Source organism: Scyliorhinus canicula, chromosome 11 (genome assembly GCF_902713615.1).
Source record: "Scyliorhinus canicula chromosome 11, sScyCan1.1, whole genome shotgun sequence".
NCBI classification, from domain to species: Eukaryota; Metazoa; Chordata; class Chondrichthyes; order Carcharhiniformes; family Scyliorhinidae; genus Scyliorhinus; species Scyliorhinus canicula.
The window spans coordinates 2,927,814-2,940,778 of NC_052156.1; the positions used below are offsets into that span (position 1 = coordinate 2,927,814).

At 51.8% G+C, this 12,965-nt stretch overlaps 2 protein-coding genes across 2 annotated transcripts in view; one reads left to right on the forward strand and one right to left on the reverse strand.

The window, feature by feature from the left end:
* lamb2l (laminin, beta 2-like) overlaps positions 1 to 12,965 on the reverse strand; it is a 268,095-nt gene that overhangs the window by 232,003 nt on the left and 23,127 nt on the right. Inside the window, exon 4 of the mRNA XM_038812008.1 lies at positions 2,691 to 2,860. Within this exon, the coding sequence (XP_038667936.1) occupies positions 2,691 to 2,860 (170 nt within the window). The remainder of the gene's footprint in view (positions 1 to 2,690; positions 2,861 to 12,965) is intronic.
* Positions 1 to 12,965, forward strand: part of aldh1l1 (aldehyde dehydrogenase 1 family, member L1) — a 280,087-nt gene that overhangs the window by 104,369 nt on the left and 162,753 nt on the right. The gene's annotated exons all lie outside the window — the stretch shown is intronic.

Sequence of the window (12,965 nt, forward strand, 5' to 3'; positions counted from 1 at the left end):
CTGTACAAGGTACAGGTGAGACCACATCTGGAGCACTGGGAGCAGTTTTGGTCCTTTATTAAAGGAAAGATATTATTTAATTGGAGGCCGTTCAGAGGAGGTTCACCAGGATGATCCCGGTGTGGACGGATTGTCTTTGAGTAAAGGTTAAACAGGTTGGGATCTACTCATTGGAATTTAGAAGAAAGAGAGATGATCTCATTGAAACAGACAGGATTCTTGAGGGGCTGACAGGGTCAATGCTGAGAGGATGTTTCCCCTCAGTGGGAGAGTCTAGGAGCAGAGGGCAGAGTCTCAGAATAAAGGGGGGGGCCAATGGAGACTGAGATGAGGAGGAATTTCTTCTCACAGAGAGCTGTGATTCACTGGAACTCCTTCTCACAGAGAGCTGTGATTCACTGGAACTCCGTGTCACAGAGAGCTGTGATTCACTGGAACTCCTCACAGAGAGCTGTGATTCACTGGAACCCCTTCTCACAGAGAGCTGTGATTCACTGGAACTCCTTCTCACAGAGAGCTGTGATTCACTGGAACTCCGTGTCACAGAGAGCTGTGATTCACTGGAACCCCTTCTCACAGAGAGCTGTGATTCACTGGAACTCCGTGTCACAGAGAGCTGTGATTCACTGGAACTCCGTGTCACAGAGAGCTGTGATTCACTGGAACTCCTTCTCACAGAGAGCTGTGATTCACTGGAACTCCTCACAGAGAGCTGTGATTCACTGGAACTCCGTGTCACAGAGAGCTGTGATTCACTGGAACTCCTTCTCACAGAGAGCTGTGATTCACTGGAACTCCGTGTCACAGAGAGCCGTGATTCACTGGAACTCCGTGTCACAGAGAGCTGTGATTCACTGGAACTCCTTCTCACAGAGAGCTGTGATTCACTGGAACTCCTCCTCACAGAGAGCTGTGATTCACTGGAACTCCGTGTCACAGAGAGCTGTGATTCACTGGAACTCCTTCTCACAGAGAGCTGTGATTCACTGGAACTCCTCACAGAGAGCTGTGATTCACTGGAACTCCGTGTCACAGAGAGCTGTGATTCACTGGAACTCCATGTCACAGAGAGCTGTGATTCACTGGAACTCCTCACAGAGAGCTGTGATTCACTGGAACTCCGTGTCACAGAGAGCTGTGATTCACTGGAACTCCGTGTCACAGAGAGCTGTGATTCACTGGAACTCCGTGTCACAGAGAGCTGTGATTCACTGGAACTCCGTGTCACAGAGAGCTGTGATTCACTGGAACTCCTCACAGAGAGCTGTGATTCACTGGAACTCCTTCTCACAGAGAGCTGTGATTCACTGGAACTCCTTCTCACAGAGAGCTGTGATTCACTGGAACTCCGTGTCACAGAGAGCTGTGATTCACTGGAACTCCTTCTCACAGAGAGCTGTGATTCACTGGAACTCCTTCTCACAGAGAGCTGTGATTCACTGGAACTCCTTCTCACAGAGAGCTGTGATTCACTGGAACTCCTTCTCACAGAGAGCTGTGATTCACTGGAACTCCGTGTCACAGAGAGCTGTGATTCACTGGAACTCCTCACAGAGAGCTGTGATTCACTGGAACTCCGTGTCACAGAGAGCTGTGATTCACTGGAACTCCGTGTCACAGAGAGCTGTGATTCACTGGAACTCCGTGTCACAGAGAGCTGTGATTCACTGGAACTCCGTGTCACAGAGAGCTGTGATTCACTGGAACTCCGTGTCACAGAGAGCTGTGATTCACTGGAACTCCGTGTCACAGAGAGCTGTGATTCACTGGAACTCCGTGTCACAGAGAGCTGTGATTCACTGGAACTCCTTCTCACAGAGAGCTGTGATTAACTGGAACTCCGTGTCACAGAGAGCTGTGATTAACTGGAACTCCGTGTCACAGAGAGCTGTGAGGGCAGAGTCCTCGTGGATATTTAAGGCTGAGATAGATCAGAGAATCGAGGGTTACGGGGAAAGGGCAGGAAAGTGGACGTGAGGAATATATGATTAGCCATGATCCTATTGAAAGGGCAGCACGGTGGCACAGTGGTTAGCACTGCGGCCTCACGGCGCCGAGGTCCCAGGTTCAATCCCGGCTCTGGGTCACTGTCCGTGTGGAGTTTGCACATTCTCCCCGTGTCTGCGTGGGTTTCACCCCCACAACCCAAAGATGTGCAGGGTAGGTGGATTGGCCACGCTAAATTGCCCCTTAATTGGAAAAAATGAATCTATTGCATGGTGGAGCAGGCTCGAGGGGCCGAATGGCATCCTCCTGTTCCTACTTCATAGAATCATAGAATCCCTACAGTGTTGAAGGAGGCCATTCGGCCCATTGAAAGAGCCCACTTAAGCCCACACCTCCACCCCAACATTTCATAACTGGTAACAAAAGTACAGAAATAGGCGGTTGTTGATTAATATTTTGTTCCCCAAACGGGAGTAAGGTTGACAACTGTGGCAGGGTGTATCTCTGGAGGTTTCTCCATGTCACCTTCCCAGCCAATCACACACCACTTTGTCCATCTTTCATCAACAAGATTGTTCAAAGAAACATACAATTGTTTTGAAACAAAACCGTCTCCTGATTTTCATCCCCGGCCGTTTGCTCACAGCTAAGTCCCGGCAATGATATTTCCAATCTGTAGGAACTCCAGCCCAGTCCCAGGGGCCCGAGCTTTTGGGAAACTCTCCATTCTCTCTCACACTCACCTGGAGGTGGCTGACAATGCAATAATCACTCGGTTTCTCCGCCCCGCAGGTAGAGGTGGCAGTCAGATTGTGGGCTCGCCCAATCAGGAGGTTCCCGGTTGCTGGGTAACAGCTCCCTTCTGTACATCCATGAGGCAGAGATGGGAGTTCCTGAGCAAAGCTGCTCGGTACTGCAGGAAAAAAGGCAGCGAGATTCAGAGAGTTGACGAGGGAGAGGCACAATGACACGTACGTGACTGGTCACCTACAATAAACAAGATGGCTCCTAAATGTGAGCCATTCAGGCTCTTGAATCTGTACCAAAATGTATTTAGATCATTGCAGAGCTGAATCCCAACTCCATCTTCCTGCCTCTCCAAACCTCACTCATTCCCTCCTCACTCTCAGTTCCCCTCTTCTCCCTCTAGTCTGCAACCATCAAACCAAAAAGTGTTGGAGCACAGAAATTAACCATTTGTCACATCAACCAAAACTAATCCAACCACTCTACTCTCTCTCGTTCTGGATCCTTTTTGGAACCAAATATTCATCCACTTTTCCCGTTAAAATGAAATAGTCTTTGTATCAACCTCACTCTCGAAACTCTTAACTTGTTCGTCCCTCTCCAACAATTCAGATTGACAATCGGTTGTCAATGGCTTCTCCATTTAGATAAACTGTCTTTTACTCTTTTAAAATCCTTTAAAAAATCTTTATTACATCCCCTCTACTACCATGGGATTAATCCCAGAATCGCAAGTCTATTTTCAGATAAAGTTTCTCATCCTAAGAAATCCTGATGAATATACACTTGCCCTTTGTGTTACTGACTGTATCTCTACTGATGTCTATTGATGTTAATCCAGCTCCCTCACACTGTCACTCAGTAACCCCTCTCCCCCAGCACCCTGTGTTACTGACTGTATCCCTACTGATGTTAATCCAGCTCCCTCACACTGTCACTCAGTAACCCCTCTCCCCCAGCACCCTGTGTTACTGACTGTATCCCTACTGATGTTAATCCAGCTCCCTCACACTGTCACTCAGTAACCCCTCTCCCCCAACACCCTGTGTTACTGACTGTATCTCTACTGATGTTAACCCAGCTCCCTCACACTGTCACTCAGTAACCCCTCTCCCCCAACACCCTGTGTTACTGACTGTATCTCTACTGATGTTAATCCAGCTCCCTCACACTGTCACTCAGTAACCCCTCTCCCCCAACACCCTGTGTTACTGACTGTATCTCTACTGATGTTAATCCAGCTCCCTCACACTGTCACTCAGTAACCCCTCTCCCCCAACACCCTGTGTTACTGACTGTATCTCTACTGATGTTAATCCAGCTCCCTCACACTGTCACTCAGTAACCCCTCTCCCCCAGCACCCTGTGTTACTGACTGTATCTCTATTGATGTTAACCCAGCTCCCTCACACTGTCACTCAGTAACCCCTCTCCCCATTTACACTGCTTACACTGCACCTATCTGTACATAGAACATAGAACAGTACAGCACAGAACAGGCCCTTCGGCCCTCGATGTTTTGCCGAGCTTTGTCTAAAACCAAGATCAAGCTATCCCACCCCCGTCATTCTGGTGTGCTCCATGTGCCTATCCAATAACCGCTTGGAAGTTCCTATCACAGTGGGCAGTCCATTCCACACCCTAACCACTCTCTGAGTAAAGAACTTACCTCGGACATCCCTCCTATATCTCCCACCCTGAAACTTATAGTTATGCCCCCTTGTAACAGCTACATCCACCCGAGGAAATAGTCTCTGAACGTCCACTCTATCTACCCCCCTCATCATCTTATAAACCTCTATTAAGTCACCTCTCATCCTCCTCCGCTCCAAAGAGAAAAGCCCTACCTCCCTCAACCTTTCCTCATAAGACCTACCCTCCAAACCAGGCAGCATCCTGGTAAATCTCCTTTGCACCCTTTCCAATGCTTCCACATCCTTCCTATAGTGAGGTGACCAGAACAGCACACAATACTCCAAATGTGGTCTCACCAGGGTCATGTATAGTTGCAGCATAACCTCACGGCTCTTAAACTCATCATCAGTAAATATAGACATTTGCCTTTCCAACCATCATCTAAGTCATTCATACAAAGACTAAAAAGTTGAGGCCCCAACGCAGATCCTTGTGGCTCACCATTGGTCACTCTCAGCCAATAGGAATGTCTCTCCATTATCCCAGTTACTCAACCTATTTTCCAACAAGGTCAATAATTAGCCTTTGATTTCACGAGCTCCAGATTTCGGAGGGACTTTATCAAATAGCTGCTGGAAACCCATATAAATAACATCCATAGAGATTCCCCCACCCACTACTTCAGTCACCTCTACAAAAACTTTGCAGCCTCTAAAAATCCACGCTGATTCTCTGTGATCAGCAGAGACTATGGGGAAGGTCTTGCCAAAGGGGGAACAAAGTCCCCGAGCGAGCGCGTTTAGCCGAGTGTTTCCCGGCACTCACCATGCCGAAAATCGCACGGCTATTCAACACGATTCGTGGTGAATAAGGAGCCTAAACGGGGAACGCCTGGCCGAGCGCACACATAGCATGTACAGCGTACATGGTCGCACAGTGGCGAGAGAGAGGGAGAACAGAGAGGGAGATGGTATAGAAATAAATAGTGGGGATGGAGAATGAGAGGGGTGGAGATCGGAGAGAATGGCGGAGAGAGAAAAGGGGGAGAGTGGTTCTAAACAATAAACAGGTGGAAAAAAATGTCACCTTCTCTGGAATCACTTGGCCCTCTTTCCCTCCCTCTCTGTCACTCTCTCTCTCTCAATCCTTCCTCATCTCTATCCCTCTCTCAAAGGCAAACCGGAAAATGAAGGAGTGACAGGAAACACAGGGTAATTATTGAGGTGTGTTTCTGTGACTGGAAGGCTGTTTGCAGTGAGGCCCATTGATGATCGACTGGGATCTCACAAGCTGCTGCCATCTGCGTCCCGTCCATTGTGGGTCGGATGAGTCTTTGGATAACCTACAGAATTGAGTGAGTAGCTAATTCTCTTCGGAGACCTGAGGCGAGAGGTATTCAGTACCGGCCCCCACAAACAAACAACCAATCGGGACAGAACCAGTTGGAGGAGTTCAGAGGTCGGGGCGCCATTTCAGAATGGTGTTCCGGATCTCCTCCTGACTGAGGAGTTCTGGCGAGTGGAGTTCCTCAGGCAGGAAACGGGAGTAAGTGCGGCCTGGGTGGGGCGTTTCCCGCTGGGCCCCGGCTGCAACAGAATATATTCACGAGGCGGCTGGATATAGCACTTGGGGAGAATGGGATAAAGGCTATGGGGAGAAAGCAGGATTAGGCTATTGAGTTGGATGATTAGCCATGATGGTGATGAATGGCGGAGCAGGCTCGAAGGGCCAAAAGGCCTCCTCCTGCTCCTACCTTCTACGTGTCCATGTATCTATGAGTCCAGTTCGATGCTGTCAGCCCAGCGACTGCTCGACACGGGACTCTGTCGTTTAGATTGTGCTGAAGGGCAGGGAGGTCGTTCTGTAACTATATAAAAGTGGAACTGTATAAAACATTTGATTGGTCACAGCTTGAGCACTGCTCCGGCCACCCCATTCCAGAAAGGATGTCATTGCTTTGGGCAGGTTCCAGAGCAGATTGACCAGCATGTTGTCAGGACTTTGTTATGGGGACAGGATTGGAAAGACTGGGTAATTCTCCTCAGAACAGCGGAGGCTGAGAGGGGGTGTGATTGAGATGTGCAGCGTTGTGAGGGAAAGAGTGAATGGGGAAGGTATACTTACCTCAGCAGAGAGGTCAGTGACGAGAGGGCATTGATTTAAAGTGATTGGTAGAAAGAGTAAATGGGCGGGGATGAGGAATAAGAACCGGGATTCTCCGGGCCTCTCCGGGATTCTCTGGGATTCTCCGGGATTCTCTGGGCCTCTCCGGGATTCTCCGGGCCTCTCCGGGCCTCTCCGGGATTCTCCGGGCCTCTATGGGATTCTCTGGGCCTCTCCGGGATTCTCTGGGTCTCTCCGGGCCTCTCCGGGATTCTCCGGGTCTCTCCGGTCCTCTCCGGGATTCTCCGGGATTCTCCGGGCCTCTCCGGGCCGCTCTGGGATTCTCTGGGCCTCTCCGGGATTCTCCGGGCCTCTCCGGGACTCTACGGGCCTCTCTGGGTCTCTCCGGGCCTCTCCGGGCCTCTCCGGGATTCTCTGGGCCTCTCCGGGATTCTCCGGGTCTCTCCGGGCCTCTCCGGGATTCTCCGGGTCTCTCCGGGCCTCTCCGGGCCTCTCCGGGCCTCTCCAGGATTCTCCGGGTCTCTCCGGGCCTCTCCGGGCCTCTCCGGGATTCTCTGGGCCTCTCCGGGATTCTCCGGGTCTCTCCGGGTCTCTCCGGGCCTCTCCGGGCCTCTCCGGGATTCTCCGGGCCTCTCCGGGCCTCTCCGGGATTCTCCGGGTCTCTCCGGGCCTCTCCAGGCCTCTCCGGGTCTCTCCGGGCCTCTCCGGGCCTCTCCGGGATTCTCTGGGCCCCTCCGGGATTCTCCGGGTCTCTCCGGGCCTCTCCAGGATTCTCCGGGTCTCTCCGGGCCTCTCCGGGATTCTCCGGGATTCTCCGGGCCTCTCCGGGTCTCTCCGGGCCTCTCCGGGCCTCTCCGGGATTCTCCGGGTCTCTCCGGGCCTCTCCGGGCCTCTCCGGGATTCTCCGGGCCTCTCCGGGATTCTCCGGGCCTCTCCGGGATTCTCCGGGATTCTCCGGGCCTCTCCGGGCCTCTCCGGGCCTCTGTGCTGCAATCGTGCTCGGCACGGGGGCACAGAATGAGCGGCAGACCCGCGAGTGGGTCCGACGCCGCTCTCGCCGCTAGCCGTGTCCGTGCGGTCGACGCACAGCGGTCAGGGGCCAACAATTCTCCGCCAGCAACTGGCTGGGTTCCCGCCGGCGTGGTTCCACCCAGCGGGCACTCGGGAGTGGCGACTGCGGACACAGCCCGCGGCCACCCTGGGGGGGGGCAGGAGGATCCGTCACGGGGGGGGGGGGCCTCCAGGATGGCCAGGCTCGTGATCGGGAGCCACCGATGGGCGGGCGCGCGCGATCTGGGGTGGGGGGGGGCCTATATTGTCAGGGCCGGTCCGCGATGTGGGTCCACCATGTTGCGCGGGGCCGCCGCCACAGCCCGCCGCAGACCCCCGGCCGGAAGTGCAGGACCCCGTATCGGCAGTCGGAGCTGCGTGGAGCGCTCCGGGGCCCTGCCAGCCCCCTGCAAAACAGAGAATCACTCTGGACTTTCTCCAGGAACATCCAGAGCGACTTGCGCCCGTTTTCTCGCGGGCGTGGGGACATCCCCCCATTATCAGAGAAATCCGCCCAGGTTTTCACCCAGAGGGTTTAGGTGTCTGGACTGTAGCCATCTGGGATGGCCGCTTGCAGAATACAAAATGGATGATCGCAATAAACTGCAGGGATCTATGGACAATGTTAGGAAAGCCGGCAGGCACAGAGCCTGGATGCATATTGAAGAAAGGAACTCCCAGGCGAGACTGAAACTGTCGGTCAATTAACATATTGATGGCCCATCTCCGGGAACAAAGGAAAGATATTCAAGCAACGATCTAGCTCCAGCCACCCCGGAGCCAGTTCCCCAAACCGAAAGCATAAACAAAGCCAGGCTAACGGCCACCTTGGACACGCCCAGCCATCAGGGCACCCACCCCTTTATTGGTCAAGATCAATACGAGTGATCAAGATGCGGCCCAATTAATCGGGGCCAAGTCCAAGGCCGGCCCAAAAGCGTGCGAAGCCCCCTTTGGATATAAGAAGAAGCCCCCGAGAGAGAATCGCTCTCTTGGACTCGGCTCTCGAAGCGGAGAGTCCCGCCCACCAGCTGCACCAGAAGCAGTAAGTCCAAGGTCAACACTCGCCATCAGACGGACGACCTTAGCTGTTCTCCTGTTACACCTTCGCACCCAACAGCCTCAGATCCAAACAGCGGCCATTGTCCCTCTGACTGAGTGGGCACCCGAAGCGAAGTATAGGCGTTAGTGTTAGAGATAGTTTAGTTTGTGGTATTTTGTGCATGAGTAGGTATTACTGTGTGTAAATAAATAGTATTGACTTTGAACTAACTAACTGGTGTATTGGTTCTTTGATCAGTACTTGGGTTTGAACATTGTGGCGGTATCGAGTGATACCTGGCGACTCCAGAGCAAAACATAATCAGGGTTAAGGAAGGCGATCATATTGACCACTGTATTTATAACCAGATAAATATAGCAACTGTCTGAAAGGGTGACGGAGGCAGAAACCCTCAACTCTTTGAGAAGGTGTCTGGATTTGCAACCTACAGGGGTACAGGCCAAATGCTGGAAAGTGGGATTAGGCTGGGGCCTGATTTGTGGTTCCCCCCCCCCCCCCCCCCCCCAACCACCATCTAAAACAGTGGCAGTCACACAGAATGATTTCTAATGAAGGTAGATTGAGACTGATGATAAAGTGGGTGAAACACTTGGGAGTTGAGTTTACAATTCAGTCTGAAGTGCATTAAATGGGTGAGTTGGCAGGTGCAGGAGTGTGAAATCATTTGCCTGGACAGTGCCAGAAAGATGCTGTGTGGAGTCTCCAGTTGGAAGGTTTTCCTGGATTCGTCACAGCCCTGGAGCAGTTAATCCACTGAAAGTGACAAGGTTGTCACAGAGACTCAAGGGCTTGACTTTCTCCCACAACACCAGACTCGTGGGATGGTGGGTGAAGGTTGGGGTCAGGTGGGGGATGGAATGGGGAGATTGGGGGTGCCCGAGGTCACTGAAAGGGGAGGGGATATAGGGGCAACGTTGGGGATTGCGAAGTGGCATTGAGTCTTGGCTCATTGAGTCAGTGGAGGAATTACTGGGTAAGGAACAGTTTTTCAGTGACCAACCCCCCCCCCTCTGGCACAACCTGTAAAACAGGAAAATGTAACTGTGTGCTCCCAGGACCAGGCTGAATGTGGGCAACCAGTCTGTATACTCTCATCGGCCAACATGATCCATACCTGCATTGGCACAAACCCAACCACTGGACTGGTCAATAGACTAACTTCACTACGCACAGTTAATTCCCTTTAACCATCTCATCCAATTTAAGGTGCTGCACCGGGCCCACATGTCCGGGACTAGGATGAGTAGGTTCTTTGGGGGTGAGGACAGGTGCACCAGATGTTCGGGGAGTCCAGCGAATCATTCCCATATGTTCTGGGCATGCCCGGCACTGGAAGAATTCTGGAAGGGGGTGGCGGGGACGGTGTCGAGGGCAGTTGGATCCAGGGTCAAACCAGGGTGGGGACTCGCGATTTTTGGAGTTGCGGTGGAGCCGGGAGTGCAGGAGGCGAAAGAGGCCGGTGTTCTGGCCTTTGCATCCCTAGTAGCCCGGCGGAGGATCTTGTTGCAGTGGAAGGATGCGAAGCCCCCAAGTGTGGAGACCTGGATCAGTGACATGGCGGGATTTATAAAGTTGGAAAAGGTTAAATTTGCCCTGAGAGGATCAGTACAAGGGTTCTATAAACGGTGGCAGCCTTTTCTGGACTTCCTGGCTCAGAGATAGGTATCTTGGCCAATAGCAGCAGCAACCCGGGGGGGGGGGGGGGGGGGGGGGGGTTCCTTATTATTTTTTTCGTTACGGTTATGTAACTTAACAGTGTGTTAACTTAAGTTGTTGTTAATATGTTGGGTTGTTCATTGAGGAGGGGCGAAGATTCATGATTGTTGTTATTACTGTTATCGTTGGTATTTTAGTATGGTTTGATGTTGTTGTATAAATTCAAAATTTTTCAATAAAAATTTTTTTTTTTTTTTAAATTCCCTTTAACCAGACCAAGGCAGGCCAGCAGCACGGTTCAATTCCCGTACCAGCCTCCCCAAACAGGCGCCGGAATGTGGCGACTAGGGCCTTTTCACAGTAACTTCATTTGAAGCCTACTCATGACAATAAGCCATTTTCATTTCATTCGTTGTCTGTCAGGATCCCAGCAAATCTCCAAGGGGACGGTAACAGCAACTGTGTGAAGGCAAAGCCAGAAGTTCCTTGGAGAATTTGTGGGTCTAGAAATTGCTCCTCACAGCACCTGCTTAATTCACACAGAATACTACAGTGCAGAACACGCCCTTCGGCCCATCAAGTCTGCACCGACCTGTCCACCTGATCCCATTTGCCAGCACATGTCCATAGCCTCGAATGTTATGCCGAGCCAAGTACCCATCCGGATACTTTTTAAAGGATGTGACGCCTCTCCCACCCTCCCAGGCAGTGCGTCCCACACCGTCACTACCCTCCCAGGCAGTGTGTTCCTGACCGTCACTACCCTCCCAGGCAGTGTGTTCCTGACCATCACCACCCTCCCAGGCAGTGTGTTCCTGACCGTCACCACCCTCCCAGGCAGTGTGTTCCAGACCGTCACCACCCTCCCAGGCAGTGTGTTCCTGACCGTCACTACCCTCCCAGGCAGTGTGTTCCTGACCGTCACCACCCTCCCAGGCAGTGTGTTCCTGACCGTCACCACCCTCCCAGGCAGTGTGTTCCTGACCGTCACCACCCTCCCAGGCTGTGTGTTCCAGACCCTCACCACCCTTCCAGGCAGTGTGTTCCTGACCATCACCACCCTCCCAGGCAGTGTGTTCCTGACCCTCACCACCCTCCCAGGCAGTGTGTTCCTGACCATCCCCACCCTCCCAGGCAGTGTGTTCCTGACCGTCACCACTTTCTGGGCAAAATTGTTTTTCCTCAAATCCCTCCCAAACCTCCTGCCCCTCACTTTGAACTTGTGTCCCCCTCGTAACTGAGCCTTCAGCTAAGGGGAACAGCTGCTCCCTATCCACCCTGTCCTTGCCCCTCATAATCTTGTCCACCTCGATCAGGTCTCCCCTCAGTCTCCTCTGCTCCAGTGAAAACAACCCACGCCTATTCAACCTCTCTTCATAATTTAATTGCTCCATCCCAGCAACATCCTGGTGAATCTCCTCTGCACCCCCTCCAGTCCAATCACATCCTTCCTATAGTGAGGAGACCAGAATTGCACCCAGTGCTCCAGCTGTGGCCTTACCAATATTCTACACAACTCCAACATGACCTCCCTGCTTCTGTAATCTATGCCCCGATTGATAAAAGCGAGTGTCCCATATGCCTTTTTCGCCCCCCCTATTAACCTGCCCTTCTGCCTTCAGAGATCTATGGACAAACACACCAAGGTCACGTTGTTCCTCGGAACTTCCCAGTGTCAGATCACTCATTGAATATTTCCTTGTCACATTACTCCTTCCAAAGTGGATCACCTCACACTTTTCAGGGTTAAATTCCGTCTGCCACTTTTCTGCCTATTTGACCATCTGGATATATCTCCCTGTAACCCAGGACACTCAGCCTCACTGTAAATCACCCGGCCAATCTTTGTGTCATCCACAAACTTACTGATTCTACCCCCCACATAGTCATCTATGTCATTTATATAAATGACAAACAATAGAGGGCCCAGCACAGATCCCTGTGGTACCCCACTGGACACTGGCTTCCAGTCACTGAAGCAGCCGTGATGTCATCACCCTTTGTCTCCTGCAGCTGAACCAATTTTGAATCCACCTCGAGTTCCCCCGTATCCCAATATGCATTTGCCTTCTTTATAAGTCTCCCATGTGGGACCTTGTCAAATGCTTTCCTGAAATCCATGTAAACTACATCGACTGCACCACCCTCATCTACACACTTGCACAAAAAATTCAATGTTAGGTAAGACCTCCCTCTGACAAAGCCATGCTAACTATTCCTGATCAAACCTTGTCTCTCCAAGTGGAGATAGATTCTCTCCTTCAGAATCTTCCCCATTAGTTTCCCTACCACTGATGTGAGAATTACTGCTCTGTAATTCACTGGCTTATCTCTGCCACCTTTCTTAAATAGTAGGACCACATTAGCTGTTCTCCAGTCCTGTGTCACTTCCCCTCTGGCCAGAGAGGAAGTAAAAAAGCCCCTGCAATCTCCTCCCTCACCTCCCATAGCATCCTGGGGTACATCCTGGGACCTAAAGAGAGAGTTAAGAAGAGCCAGGAGGGGACATGAGAAGGCTTTGGCAGGTAGGGTCAAGGATAACCCTTTCTATAGATATGTCAGGAATAAAAGAATGACGAGGGTAAGAGTAGGGCCAGTCAAGGACAGTAGTGGGAAGTTGTGCGTGGAGTCCGAGGAGATAGGAGAGCTGCGAAATGAATATTTTTCGTCAGTATTCACACAGGAAAAAGACAATGTTGTTGAGGAGAATACTGAGATTCAGGCTACGAGACTAGAAGGGCTT